Source organism: Ptiloglossa arizonensis, chromosome 1 (genome assembly GCF_051014685.1).
Source record: "Ptiloglossa arizonensis isolate GNS036 chromosome 1, iyPtiAriz1_principal, whole genome shotgun sequence".
NCBI lineage: Eukaryota > Metazoa > Arthropoda > Insecta > Hymenoptera > Colletidae > Ptiloglossa > Ptiloglossa arizonensis.
The window spans coordinates 29,453,059-29,468,459 of NC_135048.1; the positions used below are offsets into that span (position 1 = coordinate 29,453,059).

Here is a 15,401-nt window from a genome sequence, read left to right on the forward strand (position 1 = left end):
TCGATACTCGAGTATTTGAGTAATTATATTTGAATACTCGGATATTTGAGTAATAGTATTCGAGTAACGATATTGAATTCACCGATTCACCTCCAATATTCCCTCTCTCTCTCTCTCTAATTCGAACCTTCGTCATTGAACGATCCAGGACCGGCCGAAGAAATGCAACAACCCGAAAGTCTGCAATCTTTGGCACAAGAGCGGCGTGAGGTACATGAAGACCTGCCAGACGTGTCCGGACATCTACCCATGGACGGGCAAGACCGGTATACGAAGCAGTCGCATCGACAACGACGTCGACACGCACGAATGAATGAGTACCGTCGTTGTTCCGTGCGATCGAGGACCAGCCAGCCGAGAAGAGTTAAGCGCCACCGGAGGGGACGAAACACGTTTCTACACCTAACCATTCGGTCAAAAACCCGTCACCAATTTCTCTCCGCCGGCCGCGTCCGGCGAAACCGTTCATTACGGGTCGAGTACGCCAATGAAACATCGACTCGAACATCCAACGCCCCCTTTTCACTTTTCCCGCGAAGAAACGAACGAGTCGTGACGGAACGAGCGCCACGCGGTGTCGAGCCCATCGAGCTCGAGGCAAGACTTTCTATCGGACGAATCCGCGTGACGCGCTTATTTTGAACACCAAAGCAAAGGACGTCGAATTTTGCTCTATTCAAATATTCGAACTTTTCGGTGATTCGAATACTCGGCTAATATAATTCAAACACGCAACGAATACAATCCGAATACTCAGTGAATATAATTCAAATACACAACGAATACAATCCGAATACTCAGTGAATATAATTCAAATACGCAACGAATACAATTCGAATACTCGGCGAATATAATTCAAATACGCAACGAATACAATTCGAATACTCGGCGAATGTAATTCAAATACACAAAGAATACATTTTGAATACACAACGAATACAATTCGAATACTCGGTGAATGTAATTCAAATGCACAACGAATACAATTCGAGTACTCGGCTATTCGAATACCATTCGAATATTCTGTACATCGATCGCGTATAGAATATTCCTAGTATTCGAATAGCGTGAAGCGAACGATAAATCAAATTCTGTAAATTCATCGATCTACGTTAAAATTGACTGTGTCTCGATTAATAATATTTGAGTAATATTCGACGCCGATAGAAAATCCCACCTAGACGAATAAGGACAAGCTGATTGTCACGAACGGAGCACAACGCGCGGTCGTTTCGAAGCTCTGCATCGTTTATTGGCAAACGAATGTTTATTGCTGCACGTTCGACGCTGTCGCGAGCGTATATTATATTAATGTACGTCGGTAGCTGACGGCAACGACGTTTCATCGGGACGATCGGTGGATTGTTTAACGCATTCGTCGTCGAGCAAGAATTTTCATTACTTGTCGCACCGAATTAAATTATAACATGAAAAATATACGAATATTCGACACTTCGATGACGCGCATCGATTACTTTACGATATTCCCAACGACGTTGAAGTTATTCAGAAGTTTACATGTGTATCGAGATCTATTAGCGATAGACATTTCAAAGAAGTATCGCGAGCTTCAGATATCGATCATCGGTGATCGAGAGAGCGGCGAATGCGTCGATCAACGCGACAAATTAATTACGATACGATCAACACGGGTATTCATCGCGTTAATGAAACAAACGTTTTATAACCGCGCAACGATTAACCTTCAACTACTGGAATTCGAGTACTTGATCGTTCGAATACTATTCGAATACTTTGAGCACTTTATCGTTCGAATACTATTCGAATAACCTGAGTACTTGATCGTTCGAATACTATTCGAATAACCTGAGTATTTGATCATTCGAATACTATTCGAATAATTTGAGTACTTGATCATTCAAATACTATTCGAATAACCTGAGTACTTGATCATTCAAATACTATTCGAATAATTTAAGTACTTGATCGTTCAAATACTATTCGAATAACCTGAGTACTTGATCGTTCGAATACTATTCAAATAACCTGAGTATTTGATCATTCAAATACTATTCGAATAATTTAAGTACTTGATCGTTCAAATACTATTCGAATAACCTGAGTATTTGATCATTCAAATACTATTCGAATAATTTAAGTACTTGATCGTTCAAATACTATTCGAATAACCTGAGTACTTGATCGTTGGAATACTATTCGAATAACCTGAGTATTTGATCATTCGAATACCATTTGAATAACTCGATAATTCGAATACACGAGCATCGATAGCTTCTTTGCTCGTGCCTCGAACGAAACTTCATTTCGAACGGAGAAAGCACGAAATAAAACCGAATTGTCGCGTCGTGGACAAGATCCATCGAATCGAAATTAATCAAACGAATACGAGCACCGTTTCGTTCGATCCCGCGAACGTGACGTGAGACGTAGGGTCGCGGTAGAAGAATCCTTTTCATCCCCGGTGAAAGCGGAACAAGATCAATCGATCGATCCTTTCTGCGTGACGAAAAATCCAACCGATCGAGGATATATTCGTTCCGTGATTATTCACCACTGTGTTTCCTTCCCTCCATTTTCGTCTCACGGTAGCCACGAACGCAACGATTTTTCGTACAATAATTTGTACAACTATCGTTCGACTGGTTGAACGATAATTGTGAAGCTCATGAGGTTGTTGTACAACCATACGACTATCGTTGCATCTTGTATCATCGTAGATTAAAATCGTTGTGTCCGTGGTACCTGATAATGATTCTCCTTTACCTCATCCCCCTTCTTTTGTTTACCTCGAAGATATCGAGCGTCCTTGGCGTACTCGGCCGAATCCGTTAGACCAATTAATTACTTGTGAAGTGTAATTCCATTATCGTCGGACGCGCGAAAGCAAACTGGAATCGTCGGTCGCGAGAGATTTCCTAAAAGTATCCGGAGGTACAGCACGCGCGGAGGTCGCCTTGCGAACGAGAGAAACGAACCGAGAGAACGTGCACGTTCGCTTCAACGAACTGTCGTGCACACCAGGGGATCGTCGTGTATACCTTTTAGAACCTGAAACTGTAACACGCCTTTAATCAATAAATATTTCGCTACAATTCCTATTTGTTTTCGTCGAAGTCGTCGCAGCAGCCGCTCAAGGGATCTGTTCGTTTCTTGGACGATAGAAAATCAATTTTCAAAATCAATTTTCAAAATCAATTTTGGAACGTTCGAAGTCCTGAAAATATATTCGTGAAATACCATATTCGAATCGAACGAATTTTAGATTAGAAATTTTGATTTTGATCGCGTCGATCGTGGAAACGAATTTTCTTGTGCACTGTGTTATGTATATAATAATGTGTAACTTTGACAAAATCAATCGTAAATGCTTGAAAAAATTCTCGAGGATTGACAAAGGACAAGCAGATGTATGTACAAAATTTGAGATCGATACGTCCAATAGTTTTCTCTGTAGAAAATCCTAAAGATCGTTCGATAGTTGGGCCCAAGAACTGAACAGTCCCCTTAAAGCTGGGACCACCTTCAGCCACACTCCCACTTGTACAACGTGCCATATGAAATATACTCGTGACGCCATTTAACACATTCGCGATATTTGAAATCTACATTGTCTTCTCGACTGAACATTTCCGATTCTTTTATTTATGTCAATACATGGAAACCAGCAAAAATTTGGTTCTCTTGAGAATGTTACTTACATCGACAAGGTTCTGGAAAAGAGTCCAATCTCTTCGTTAACAGCTTGCCTGATATTAATATTTTTCTTCAAAATGGCCGATTGTGTGTGCAAGACAATTTAAATATTTCTTCGTCGAACGTGTTAAATAGAGATAAAGTACTCACAGTACACAAAAGTACTCACAGTACACAAAAGTACTCACAGTACACAAAAGTACTCACAGTACACAAAAGTACTCACAGTACACAAAGTACTCACAGTACACAAAGGTACTCACAGTACACAAAAGTACTCACAGAACACAAAAGTACTCACAGTTAAACACTGCAAATCGGATTGGGAAGTGGGTACATGATCGACGACCAAACCCCCAGATCGAAGAGGTGAATCTCCTGCCACCTAATTGCATCTCCAACGCTCACATGTTCGAACCAATAGCGTCCCATGTTGTTGTACTTCTCTTCCCAAGTCTGCAACGATCGACTCGCGGTGCAACGTGAAACCTATCATGATCCTGTTTCGCTTACTCGTCTGTTTTGCACGATCCAAGCTAACATCAGTCGGTTCCCCTGATTCGTGGACCACTTCTGCGATCTCCTCAAGAAAATTCGGGACGAGTACTTCCGACCGTGTTGCAGACTCATGTAAGACTGCAACAAATAGAGAAACGGTCTAACGAATGGTGCACTATCGCGCACTTCCTGCAGCACCCTGACGACAGCATTGGCATTCTCCAAATGATCGATAAGGTCGTTGGACTTCTTGATAACGACACGACGATTCACTATCAGCAGATAGCACTCGAGACCCTGTAAGCATAAATGAGTTAAGATGTCATCAACATCGTGTCGAACATCGTGTCAATGTCGATTCGATAATTTAATATCAGTAGGTAGGTCTTGACACTTTCTGGTACTCTAGGTGAGGTATCCTTATCCTGTATACTTTTCCCTGTTCTCTAACCTATGTTTGCTTTAGGCATATAAGGGTTAGGATAACTCGAATTGATGATGATTCTTTAATTTAATATCAGCAGGTAGGTTTTGACACTCTCAGGTGAGTTATCCTTATCCTGTATACTTTCCCCTGTTCTCTAACCTATTTTTGCTTTAGGCATAAAAAGGTTAGGATAACTCGAGTTGATGATGGTTCGATAATTTAATATCAGTAGGTAGGTCTTGACACTTTCTGGTACTCTAGGTGAGTTATCCTTAACCTGTATACTTTTCCCCTGTTCTCTAACCTATGTTTGCTTTAGGCATATAAGGGTTAGGATAACTCGAATTGATGATGATTCTTTAATTTAATATCAGCAGGTAGGTCTTGACACTCTCTAGTACACATAGGTGAATCATCCTTATCCTGCTACTTCTCCCCTATTCTTTAACCCACTTTACTTTAGGCATACATGGACTACGATACTTATATCGATGTCAATGGATAGTTTAATATTAACAGGTAAACAAAGATAAGCTGTCCTTATCCTACTCTTCTTCATTCCGTAACGCAGATCTACTATAGACATACATGTGTTAAGATAACATCTCATCCATGTCGATTTGATAATTCAATATCAGCAGATAGCTTTCGAGACCTCCTGATAAACACAAGTGGGTTATCTTTATCCTACTACTTCTTTCTTGTCCTTCAGCCCATTTTTGCTTCGTGCATGAGTCGAGGTCAACGAGAATCAACCACCTACCCCAGTCGACTCGTACCTTGACGCAATTGTAAATCCTCGAGAACTTGTCCTGCCGGAAGTCCTTGATGTACTCGTCCACGTCCAGTACGAAGCCATCAGCAACCGGCACGGTCCTGCGTGAGTATACCCAAGCTAAATTAACCACACCACAACGACCTGTAGGTACACATTCACCTAATGCTCACATTCTCAGCTGCCAGATGCCCAGGCAAGTGGTCAGACGGACCAAACTCTCTGGATCCCGCAACACGCAGACTCTCGCTTTGTCATCTGATCGAGAGAGCAGGCTCGAGGCACGTGTCCAGCCTTCAAAAGTTATTATCTTTCGTCAACATCGTCCACGATGACGATACGGCTCACGAGCTCGTGATTCAGGAATGACTCGTACCGACGATCTCGGAGTGAAACGCGAGGCAGGTCTCGTAGGATTCCAAGACCATTCCAGCGTCCAGGAGCAATTCCAAAGACAGAGCGTAGTACCAGGTGATGGCTGAACAATCTATGTCCTCCTTGGACAAGTAGTACAGCTCCCTTAGCAAATCCACAGCCTCGTTCAAGAGTTGCGACCAAACCTAAAGTATTCCATTGAACGAGATATCGAATTGTTGCTGATTTTGAATATATTTTAATTTTTCTAATTCTAGTAACTTTTCATCTAGTTGGACTACTCAGAAAAATACATCACGATTCGCCAACATTACCAGAATTTCTATCAGCGATGGCAGCACGATGAACTTCACTCTGCTTAGGCGCAAACAGTTGCATATCTTCATCAGTTTGATGCCAATGTCGATGCCCTCTTTAAAGTTGCCCTTTAACACTCTTTTGCGGAGAAATTATATTAACAAGATTGATCCTCGTTCTCGAGGAGTTTTAACGCAAAATGTTCCGTTAGATACAGACCACTTCGTTGTTGTAAATAATCGAAAGAAATGTTTAGAAAAGTGACCTGGGTTGGGTAGTTTCTCTATGGTGTAAATGTATAGGAGATTCAAAGGTCAACTTTAGATCTTTTTGAAAGATACTTTCACACTTTTGTGGAAGAATTCTATTTACTTCTATATTTTTCTTATCATTAGATCTGAATTTTACCTTCTATGTATCTTTCCTGTTCGGTAATTGCACTTTCTGTAAAATCGATATACGAGAAGGAAGAAGATAATGGCGCCATCTAGAAGAAAATTGATCGAACTACTCTTAAACTTCTGTATAGCGACATCAGTGGCAAAACGCTTAAGTTTGTAGAGAAATAGTTCTCCCTTTCGCTAATTGATGGCGCCACAAGTTCTGTATACTGACATTTCAGAACTAATTATTTTCTCTATACAAATACATAATTTCAGCTTGTTTCAAGCATAACCTTTTGCAAAATACACTTTCTCTTATTTAGAACAGCGAAGATATTAATCGCAGGAAGGCTGATGTCCTTCCAAAAATTGTTCTTTGATAAAATTTTTAAACATATTGTTCTGTTGTTACATTATATGCATTAATTCTTCCAAAAGTCCATTTTTCTTCCACTTAAATTCCTAAACAATTTACAGTAATATTTTTAATAATGACAAAAGAAGATCAGCCTGTTCCAGGTTAATACTGACCAGGATACCTTGCATCTCATAGCAAACGTATCACCTGTTCTCATACAGCGTCAGATACACGTCCACCAACACCCTCATCTCTTCTGCGGAGTTCCAGTTGGTTTTTTCCTCGATAACAGATATCATCGGGGTCTCCAAAGATTCCATCATGTCGAAGTTACCATAACGACGGAAGATCTCCATAGCAGTCACAAAGATTCTCCCCTTCTCCAGAAATCCTTCAACAGTTTGGAACGCCGCCCGTAGACCCTGAAGAACCATCACCCTTGCGACCTTCGGTCGATCCTCCAGCTGAGGAATCATTGTCAAAGGGGACATCAATCGAAACCTAACCTAACTTTGCTTCTCAAGAAGGAACGTCTTCTGCGCATGTATCGAGGTTTGTATACGAAAAGACACACAGCGCCACGTCATCCATTGCTAATCTTCGCGGAAATGAAATCACAAAAGTCACGCACCATGAAGATCATCGACAATCGTTGCATGTAGACGGCCAGTTCCAGTCTCTTGGTCGCCATCTCGCCAGAGATACGATTCACATCGTAATTGGAGAAACCTCGAAACAAGTATCGCAATCTCTCCAGGATCGTGTTATAACAAACGACCTTGGCGGTTTGTCGAGGGATGCCTCGCAACGCACCACCTTTTGTGTAGTTCTTCCTCGCTTGGGTGTAGTATCCTTGCGCTAGGTCAGCGTCTCCTTGGAAAGAAAGAGGTCCATGAATAATTGATTGGAGAATTTATCTTAAACTCTGTAAGGTGTCATGATGCTTTGAGTCATCTTCAGAAATGAAACAAAGAGTTCCGATAATAATTAATCGTAGGCTAGAGTTGCATGTACAATGAAGGAAGATAACTTTCTCAGTCTTAACACCTTGTGCTTTGGGTCATCCTCTGAAGTTTAATATCTAGATGGCTTAACATCTAGTAAAGAAAGACAACTTTCTCAGCCTCCGAGCTGACACTTTGGATCATCTTCAAAGGTGAAACGAAGAGATAATATTTCAAATTGGATGACTTAACCACAGTTTTGTTACCCATCAAAATGTGAAAGTAGCCTTGATTAACGGTGAAGCCCTTCAAGTCTATGACGTACTGTGACGTGTCTCTCTCGGTGTTCTGGAAGAACTTGGTTACGAAAGTCGACTGTCCGGTCAGAATCAGGCCAGCACAATAGTTCAACGTAAACCTTGTCAGCACCTCTGTGTTCTCTGAAAAGTGACACTTCTCTGTAACGTCAATTCAAAGTATGGCGGCGTCTCCTCCGACGATACTGTGCAGGTACCACTGTCGAGGACTATAGAGACCTGAGGATCGATATTATGTTATCGATATAAATGTAAAAAATAAATGTAACATATAAGAATGTATGCATATGTATATTCCTCCTTTCAAACATGAGATATTGGAGTACAATCTGAGAATAAACGGGGCTTGACAAATTTTAATAAGTTGAGTACCTGTAGCTTTAACAATGTACTCCATCCTGCTAGAATATGCCAAATTCCATCTTATTTTTGAGTTACCGTGAATTACTTTTTCAGACTGATAAGATTGATTTTGATAATTATCCATCAAAATTCACGTCCTTTAATTTTACTTAAACCGCCTGTACTCGCAAAGTATCGTCGAAATTAACATAAAAAAATGTTAATTAGAAGAGGAATTACTGATGTTTTTGACGTGAGAGTATAGCTTCCAGTAGATGTAGTTTATCCTGTTATCGCATCGACAGTTGCGGTAGTCTATGTGATGGAACTGCTTCAGATGAGTTTCCCAGGAGTCGGTAGATGTCAATACAGCCTCTGCACTTCCGGGACTGTATTCGACGAAAGTTTCATTGTTCTCTGACAAAGAGTATCCAATGAGAATATGTGTATCACTCGGTCGAGCGAGAGTGAGGTTCCAAATGCGCATGCGTGAGCAGTCGAGTGTGGTCAGCGCATAAGTCAGTCCCCCCACCACTTCCCATTCGACATCTCAGGTGCTGGAGCACGTTCCCCACTCGTCACCTCTCATTGTGACGTTGCAGGTTACGTGTCTGGTGAAGTTACATTAAACTCCAATAGCAAAGGTTACCCTAGTGCAAGGATCAGGAACTTCAACCACAAGAGTTGCTACCAATTGACAGATCAGACACGTCACGTTACACACATTCGTCCTTCTCTATCTACTATCTTCCATTCTATCGTTCAATGACATTAAGACAATAAACAAACGACAATCGTGGGTCTATAAACTTTTTCTTAGCACTGCATTGATCCGGAGATCATAAACAAAAATTAGTTCAACTCGAAATGATTAGTCCTCTTGTTGAGGAAGGGTACTCAAGACCCCTAGATCCCCAGTCTCTCAGCAGTTGCAAGGATTCTTGAGTCACTTTGTTGCTGGAGTTTAACCCAATTGTACCAAGGATAAGACCTGGTCCATCTCAGAAACATTAAAGGAGAGTTCCACACTGTAGTGATCATGAGTACCTAGGGTAAGTGCCTTCAACCCTATTGATCCGAAGATGACGAACTAAAAGTATCTATCCCATGATAATCACCACCACCCTAGCTCCCAAAGTCTTAGGTTACCCATTCCCCAGATCTAGCAGGTTTCTACCCCCACTAAGCACGTCCACCCTCAGACCTCACTCTCGCTCGGTATAGCATAGCTCCTCGCCTTCAATCTCTTCGATGTCGTCGTGAACAGGTAGAATGGAAATACTGCGTATTTGCGCAGTCTCTCGTCTCCTCGCTAAGTCGTAAGTGGAGCTAAAGATATTTCTCTTGTTAGATTTTTGCATCAGTTTTGTCTGCTTCGACAGTCTCGTTGTTGGCTGCTCGTTGAAGTTCTTGGGAAACATTAGAGAGGATTCGAACAATCGTCTAGCTGGCTGCAGAAGAAGAAACACGAGATCGTGACAGCAAGGCAAGGAACTTACAGTTGGTGGTGATTCTTCCTCCGAAGACATCGCCAGGTAGCTGCCACTGCCGCAGGTGCTGCACTTCCTTGCTTCTTGCTGAAGGATGTCCGCAGCCTTGGAATGATATTGCTTCTTCTCGTACGGTGGCAGTATATCGTACAAGAGCTTCCTGTAGGAAGCTATCGTAAATTCCAATATGTTACAGTGCGCGTTCAAGGGCAAGGTTCTGCTCCAAAAGATGCCTGCAACGAAAGTGTCGAGAGAATTGGTTTCACTTGAGATCATCTGCGTAAATAACATTTAGAGGAAATGTACAGTTATCATACGAGAAGAATGCATCTTGGTAAACTTTGCAATCTTTCGAAGTAACCAGACACCAAGATGCTTGACCCAATAAAAGCTACTTTCTTCAATTGAGTAACTTGCTGAGTACCTAAAGCTGGTTCGAAAGATTGAACATATTTACTGTACCCTTCAGCACCCTTCTCGTAGGCCAATGGTATATCCTAACTAACGGGAGGGTCGACACTCGCACATCACCAAATGATCCAAGTTGCTGAAGGTTCTCCGTCTCGTGAACAAGGGAAACAAGGAATCGCTCTTGTGAAAATGCTTCCTCTGGATCATGCCGCATTCCAGGATTCTCAAGTTTATCATGTGCGCCACGGCTGTTGAAACGAACAAGATCGATGCAATCAACTATTCGTGAACTTGGGGCAAGAGGTATTGACTGCTCTGGATAGCTGCACTACTGTGAATCATGCTAGGCACAAGATCATCCCTTTGCTTCGTGATACAGAGTGGTCAAGTTGCCAGAATGTACATAGTGGGAGAATAATCGAACAGTGTGGTATAGTGGGTATCTAGACCAAGTGCCTTTGACCTTACTGATACGAAGATCGCTGATTAAAAATATTTACACCTTGGTATTCAACACTTGTGACTCTGAAAAATTTAATTTCTCATCCTTAACTCTCCAGCAGTTGTAAGGATGTTGGACCCAATTCCATTAGGTGGCAATGTGGCTAGTCAAGCAGTGATCTTGAGCAACCAATAGCCTCCTTCTTAAGTAAAATACACTTTCCTTTGGCAGTGTACAGTGGCGTAGGATTGAACACCGTGCTCTCGAGTGTACTGCGCAGAAATATTTGACCCAGTGACGCCGCGCACTTTATGAAGTTCTGCTCGTAGGAGTTCATTCTGTTGTAGATGTCGATCCTCAAACCTGTGTCGTTGAGAAGAGAGTCGAGAAAATCTACCAGGTCAAATCTACTTTGTTTTCAAAAATTCTCAACTTCGAGTCAACTGTTACCGTAAATTTTCTCGATACGACTACCTAAGTGGTGTATCCTTCTTTATCAAAATGGGAAAGTAAAGTGTACCTAACGTAAATGTCTCTTATTTAACATTCTTTTTTAAACAGACATACATTCATCTTACTGGAACTCGTTTCAAGGTCTGCTAGAAGACTATTTAATCATCTAAGTTCTATTCAAAAAGCATTGAGTATTCTGACAGGGTAGGATTATGTTTGTGTATCTTTGCATCGAACCAAAAGTATACTAAAATATCCAAAGACTCGTGAAGTCCCTCCATATCTCGTTACAATTTTTCATCACCTATGACGTCGCAGTCAGACTTGAATAAGGTCAGTGGCTTTCCAGACAACAGGCAAATGTTCAACAGGCTCATCTCTGACCAATGGGGAGGTGGGATGAGTTGCGAGGGTGTCATATCGACAGGTATCTTCGCCAGGAGAGAACATTTTGGAAAGACGAGATCGTGTTGTTTCGCCTCAAGGGGTGAAATAGTAGTGAAGGTTAAAGCGTTGGCCTGCAACGCGTTCATCAGGAATGCCTCGCACCAACTGATCTCGTTCTTGCTGCGTTCTCGAAGGATCCTAAAAATTGTATCTTTTTCGTATTTATTTAATCAATGACTTTGGTTACCAAATTGAAGAAAAAGAATATGGAAATTGAAACACAGAAAAATGACAGGGAGAACTTCAACGAATTATTATTTTACACCCCTAGACTTGAACATACCATAAAGAAAATATTTCGAGTATAATCAGAAGAGGAAGATCAAGTCTTCTCGATTCGAAGAATTCAAGATTTCTTTTTTAATATTCTGGAAGTATTCTTTCTAAAATATACTGGTAAAATTTCGATAGAATTTTGTTTTCAACGATAAATAAATGTCGAAGCTGCTTACTTTTCGAGTTTTTCAGGAATGGCGACAACATTGAAGAACTGACAGGCGAACGCTGCGACATGGTCGGGATCCAGTCCAGTCAGCGATCTGTTCAGCAGCCTCTTGTCCTTCAAGACTCCTGTCTCCACTGGTGTCAGGTTCTGCCAGGAATCTGGCTCCATCAAAGTCATCACCAGGACCACGTTGTCGTTGTTCAGAGCAGCGGACAGGTACTGCCAAGATGTGAGGTCCATGTACTGCACGTCATCCAGAAGGATGCATATGCCCACCGCGATCTGGATTCAAGATTAAAGCTAATTTAAAACTGTTAATCGAATAAAAACATCAACCGTAGACTCTACCTCGGTCAATATCGTTTTGAAGATCTTGAGGGTCTTCTGGTGACGCTTCAAGTCCTTGTTCTTGCAATACTCCGACGAGAGAGGGAACTGAACTCTCATAATGGTGTTCAGGTAGCAGAAATCACTGGGAGCTAGGATGTTGCCCAATCTGTCCAGCAAAACCCTCTCTCGATCATGGATCATCGTGCAATATATTGCATCAAAGAGCTGGATGAAAATGGCGGAGATATTTTGTAAAATTCGATTGGTGATTCCAATTATGATTCAACTTACCCAAATGTACTGATCATTCGCAAGAAGAAGGCAAACGAGTGTTGTATCCCCACTCTAGCGTACAGTGTACTATTGGGTTGTTCGGAAAATCATTTCGTTTTCCAAAATGGAGAATATAGAATTTAATAAAATGTTTATACAATCTGAAAAAATCGTGTTTCATTTTCACCAAAAAAAAAAGCGAAATGACTTTCCGAACAACCCAATAGTTTCCCTATCATCGCATGTATTGTGGCTATTGGTCGAGAATAGTAGAGAGAATCGACAGTGGCCAATAGCGACGATGAACGTGATGATAGAGGGGGTAGTGAATTGTACACTGGAGTGGGGATACAACACTCGTTTGCCTTCTTCTCAGGGACCAACAGTAGATTCGTGGCGTTCGAAGACGACTAAGTTCAAGCTCGAAATTAAAAGGTAGAATAAAAAAGAAATAAATAAAAAAATATATTAGGTTGTTCGGAAAATTATTTCGGTTTCCAAAATGGAGAATATACAATTTAATAAAATGTTTGTACGCTCCGAAAAAATCGTGTTTCATTTTCACCAAAAAAAAAAGTAGTGAATTGTACACTGGAGTGGGGATACAACACTCGTTTGCCTTCTTCTCAGGAGCCGACAGTAGATTCGTAACGTTCAACGACGAATAAGTTCGAGCTCGAAATTGAAAGGTAGAACGAAAAGTAAATAAATAAAAAATATATAATTCACCTGGAGAAACAGGTGATACAGTACCGAGTACTCTTTCTCCGCGTAAGACTCGTGCAAGGAAATTTGTATCGCCTTTATCTGCCTGCTTTGAACGATCCCGACAAACGCGTCGAGGAGTCTCGACTTGCCCGATCTCTCTTTACCCTATACAGACAACGACAAGACACACCCAAGTAATCAAAATTTTCTCGTTGTCGATCATCTTCGAGCACGATGCACGTAGTTACGAAAACTGAAGATCTAACCTCGATAAGTAACCCTGAATAACATCTCCCGTGTACTCCGATCTCGTCCAGGATGTCCTTGAAGTATTCCACGTCTTTGTCTCGGCTAAGTATGGGATAGACGTATTCGACGGTGGAGTACATCCTGGAAGAATGTGGAAGAAGGAAGAATTGCATTCGAAGAACTGGGAAGACGTTTCAAGATTTTACAAATAATCCAATGATTGTAGTAAGTCTTATTCCAACTTATCAACAGGTCCCGAAAAATGGAGACTTGGAACAAGCCGAAACATGTTTGAAATAGCTGAACCATACTTTTGATAGTGAGAAACATTGCTAGTAGTTGACTTACGAATGATTGTTGAGAAACTCGTAGACGTGAGACTTGCCGAATCCTGGTAACATCTTTATACCTCGCGAGTGAAACCTCTCCTTGTTCATACGACTGTAGAACACGGTAGAGTAGTCGCAGGACACCTGGAACAATTTTCGGTACTTTGTTCGGTGATATTAGACTGGATCGAGTCAAACAAACCTTGCCCAACGAAATCATCATCAACGAAGTGGCCTTGTCGATCGGTGTGCCGAAAGTCATGTACTCCTTCCTGACAGTGTGTCCGATTACCCCACAGAATGCCATGTCTGCTCGAGGAAATGTGAAATTGGACCTTACAAATTGTTCGTTTGAAAAGTTAAATATCGTCACAGTTGTCAGAGATGGTTCCTTTAGTCTTCTTCGACTTTTTACTATTGGATATTTCCCCTTTTATTCTTTTTCTATTATTGAAACTGTTACAATAGAGACGACTGTTCCCAATGGTCATCTCATGGTGTCACAAAGTTGGAAACTCGAGTTCCATACATTAAGGACATATTTTCCTCCAGAAACTTAGCATTAATAATCGAATGGAGGAATGCTCATATACAAACTTTTAGGCTCTATGCAAACCTATCTACCAAATATAGTTAATTGTTAGAAATATATATTTGTGCATATTGTATGTCTTTTTTTATTCCATTCGTAGTACAAAAATACAACGATAGAAGAACCACAGATCACCTATGAACGGTCGACTAGTTATTGCAATTTAAATATTAAGAATCAGCCTTTGAATCCATGTTTAAAGATTGAAAGAAGCAAAAATAAAATGGGTATCGAGAGCGTTCGTTCTCTGTTGAGCTCGTTTGCAATAATACCGAAAAAGTTAACAACCACTTACCAGTGGAGACACCGACGAAGATCATATTGATCCCAGGAAGTTGTTCCGTCTCTTTCAAGATCTTCAGCGCGGACAAAACTCCGCGTTTCGCTCTGCTGCTCGTCTTCGTGGTCCCGTATAGAACGTGGAACAGAATGTCCTTGTCGTAGACGTTCGTTAGGCTCACGTACCCAGAATATTGCGCGGCTATTCTGCAACAAGGTACCAATACCTTTATTAAGGTCCACTTCGGGCTTTACAGGACTCAAAGCGTTTAACGACAATACCTCTGAAAAATCTCATAGAGTAGATCGATCAAGGAGATCAACTCGTAGACGGTGCACTCGTTAGGTTGCACGTTGACACAGACAGCTGTGACTCGTTTCACTTTTGTCAGGTACTTCAAAGGCTCGTCCTTGGCGATCTGCAAACAAAACGATTTAAAGAGATGTTCTCTTCACTGAGAAGTTGAGAACCAGCTGGTTTAAAGAGAAGTTCTCTTCACTGAGAAGTTGAGAACCAGTTGGTTTAAGAGAAGTTCTCTTCACTGAGAAGTTGAGAACCAGC

The 15,401-nt window shown here is 41.3% G+C and overlaps 1 protein-coding gene across 3 annotated transcripts in view; it reads left to right on the forward strand.

The window, feature by feature from the left end:
- Cda5 (Chitin deacetylase-like 5) overlaps positions 1-3,074 on the forward strand; it is a 136,851-nt gene extending 133,777 nt beyond the window's left edge. For all 3 annotated transcript variants that reach the window (XM_076307941.1, XM_076316097.1, XM_076324221.1), the window contains one exon: positions 149-3,074. In XM_076307941.1, coding sequence (XP_076164056.1) covers positions 149-313 — 165 coding nt within the window. In that variant the 3' untranslated portion in view covers positions 314-3,074. The remainder of the gene's footprint in view (positions 1-148) is intronic.
- Positions 3,075-15,401: the final 12,327 nt, after the last annotated feature.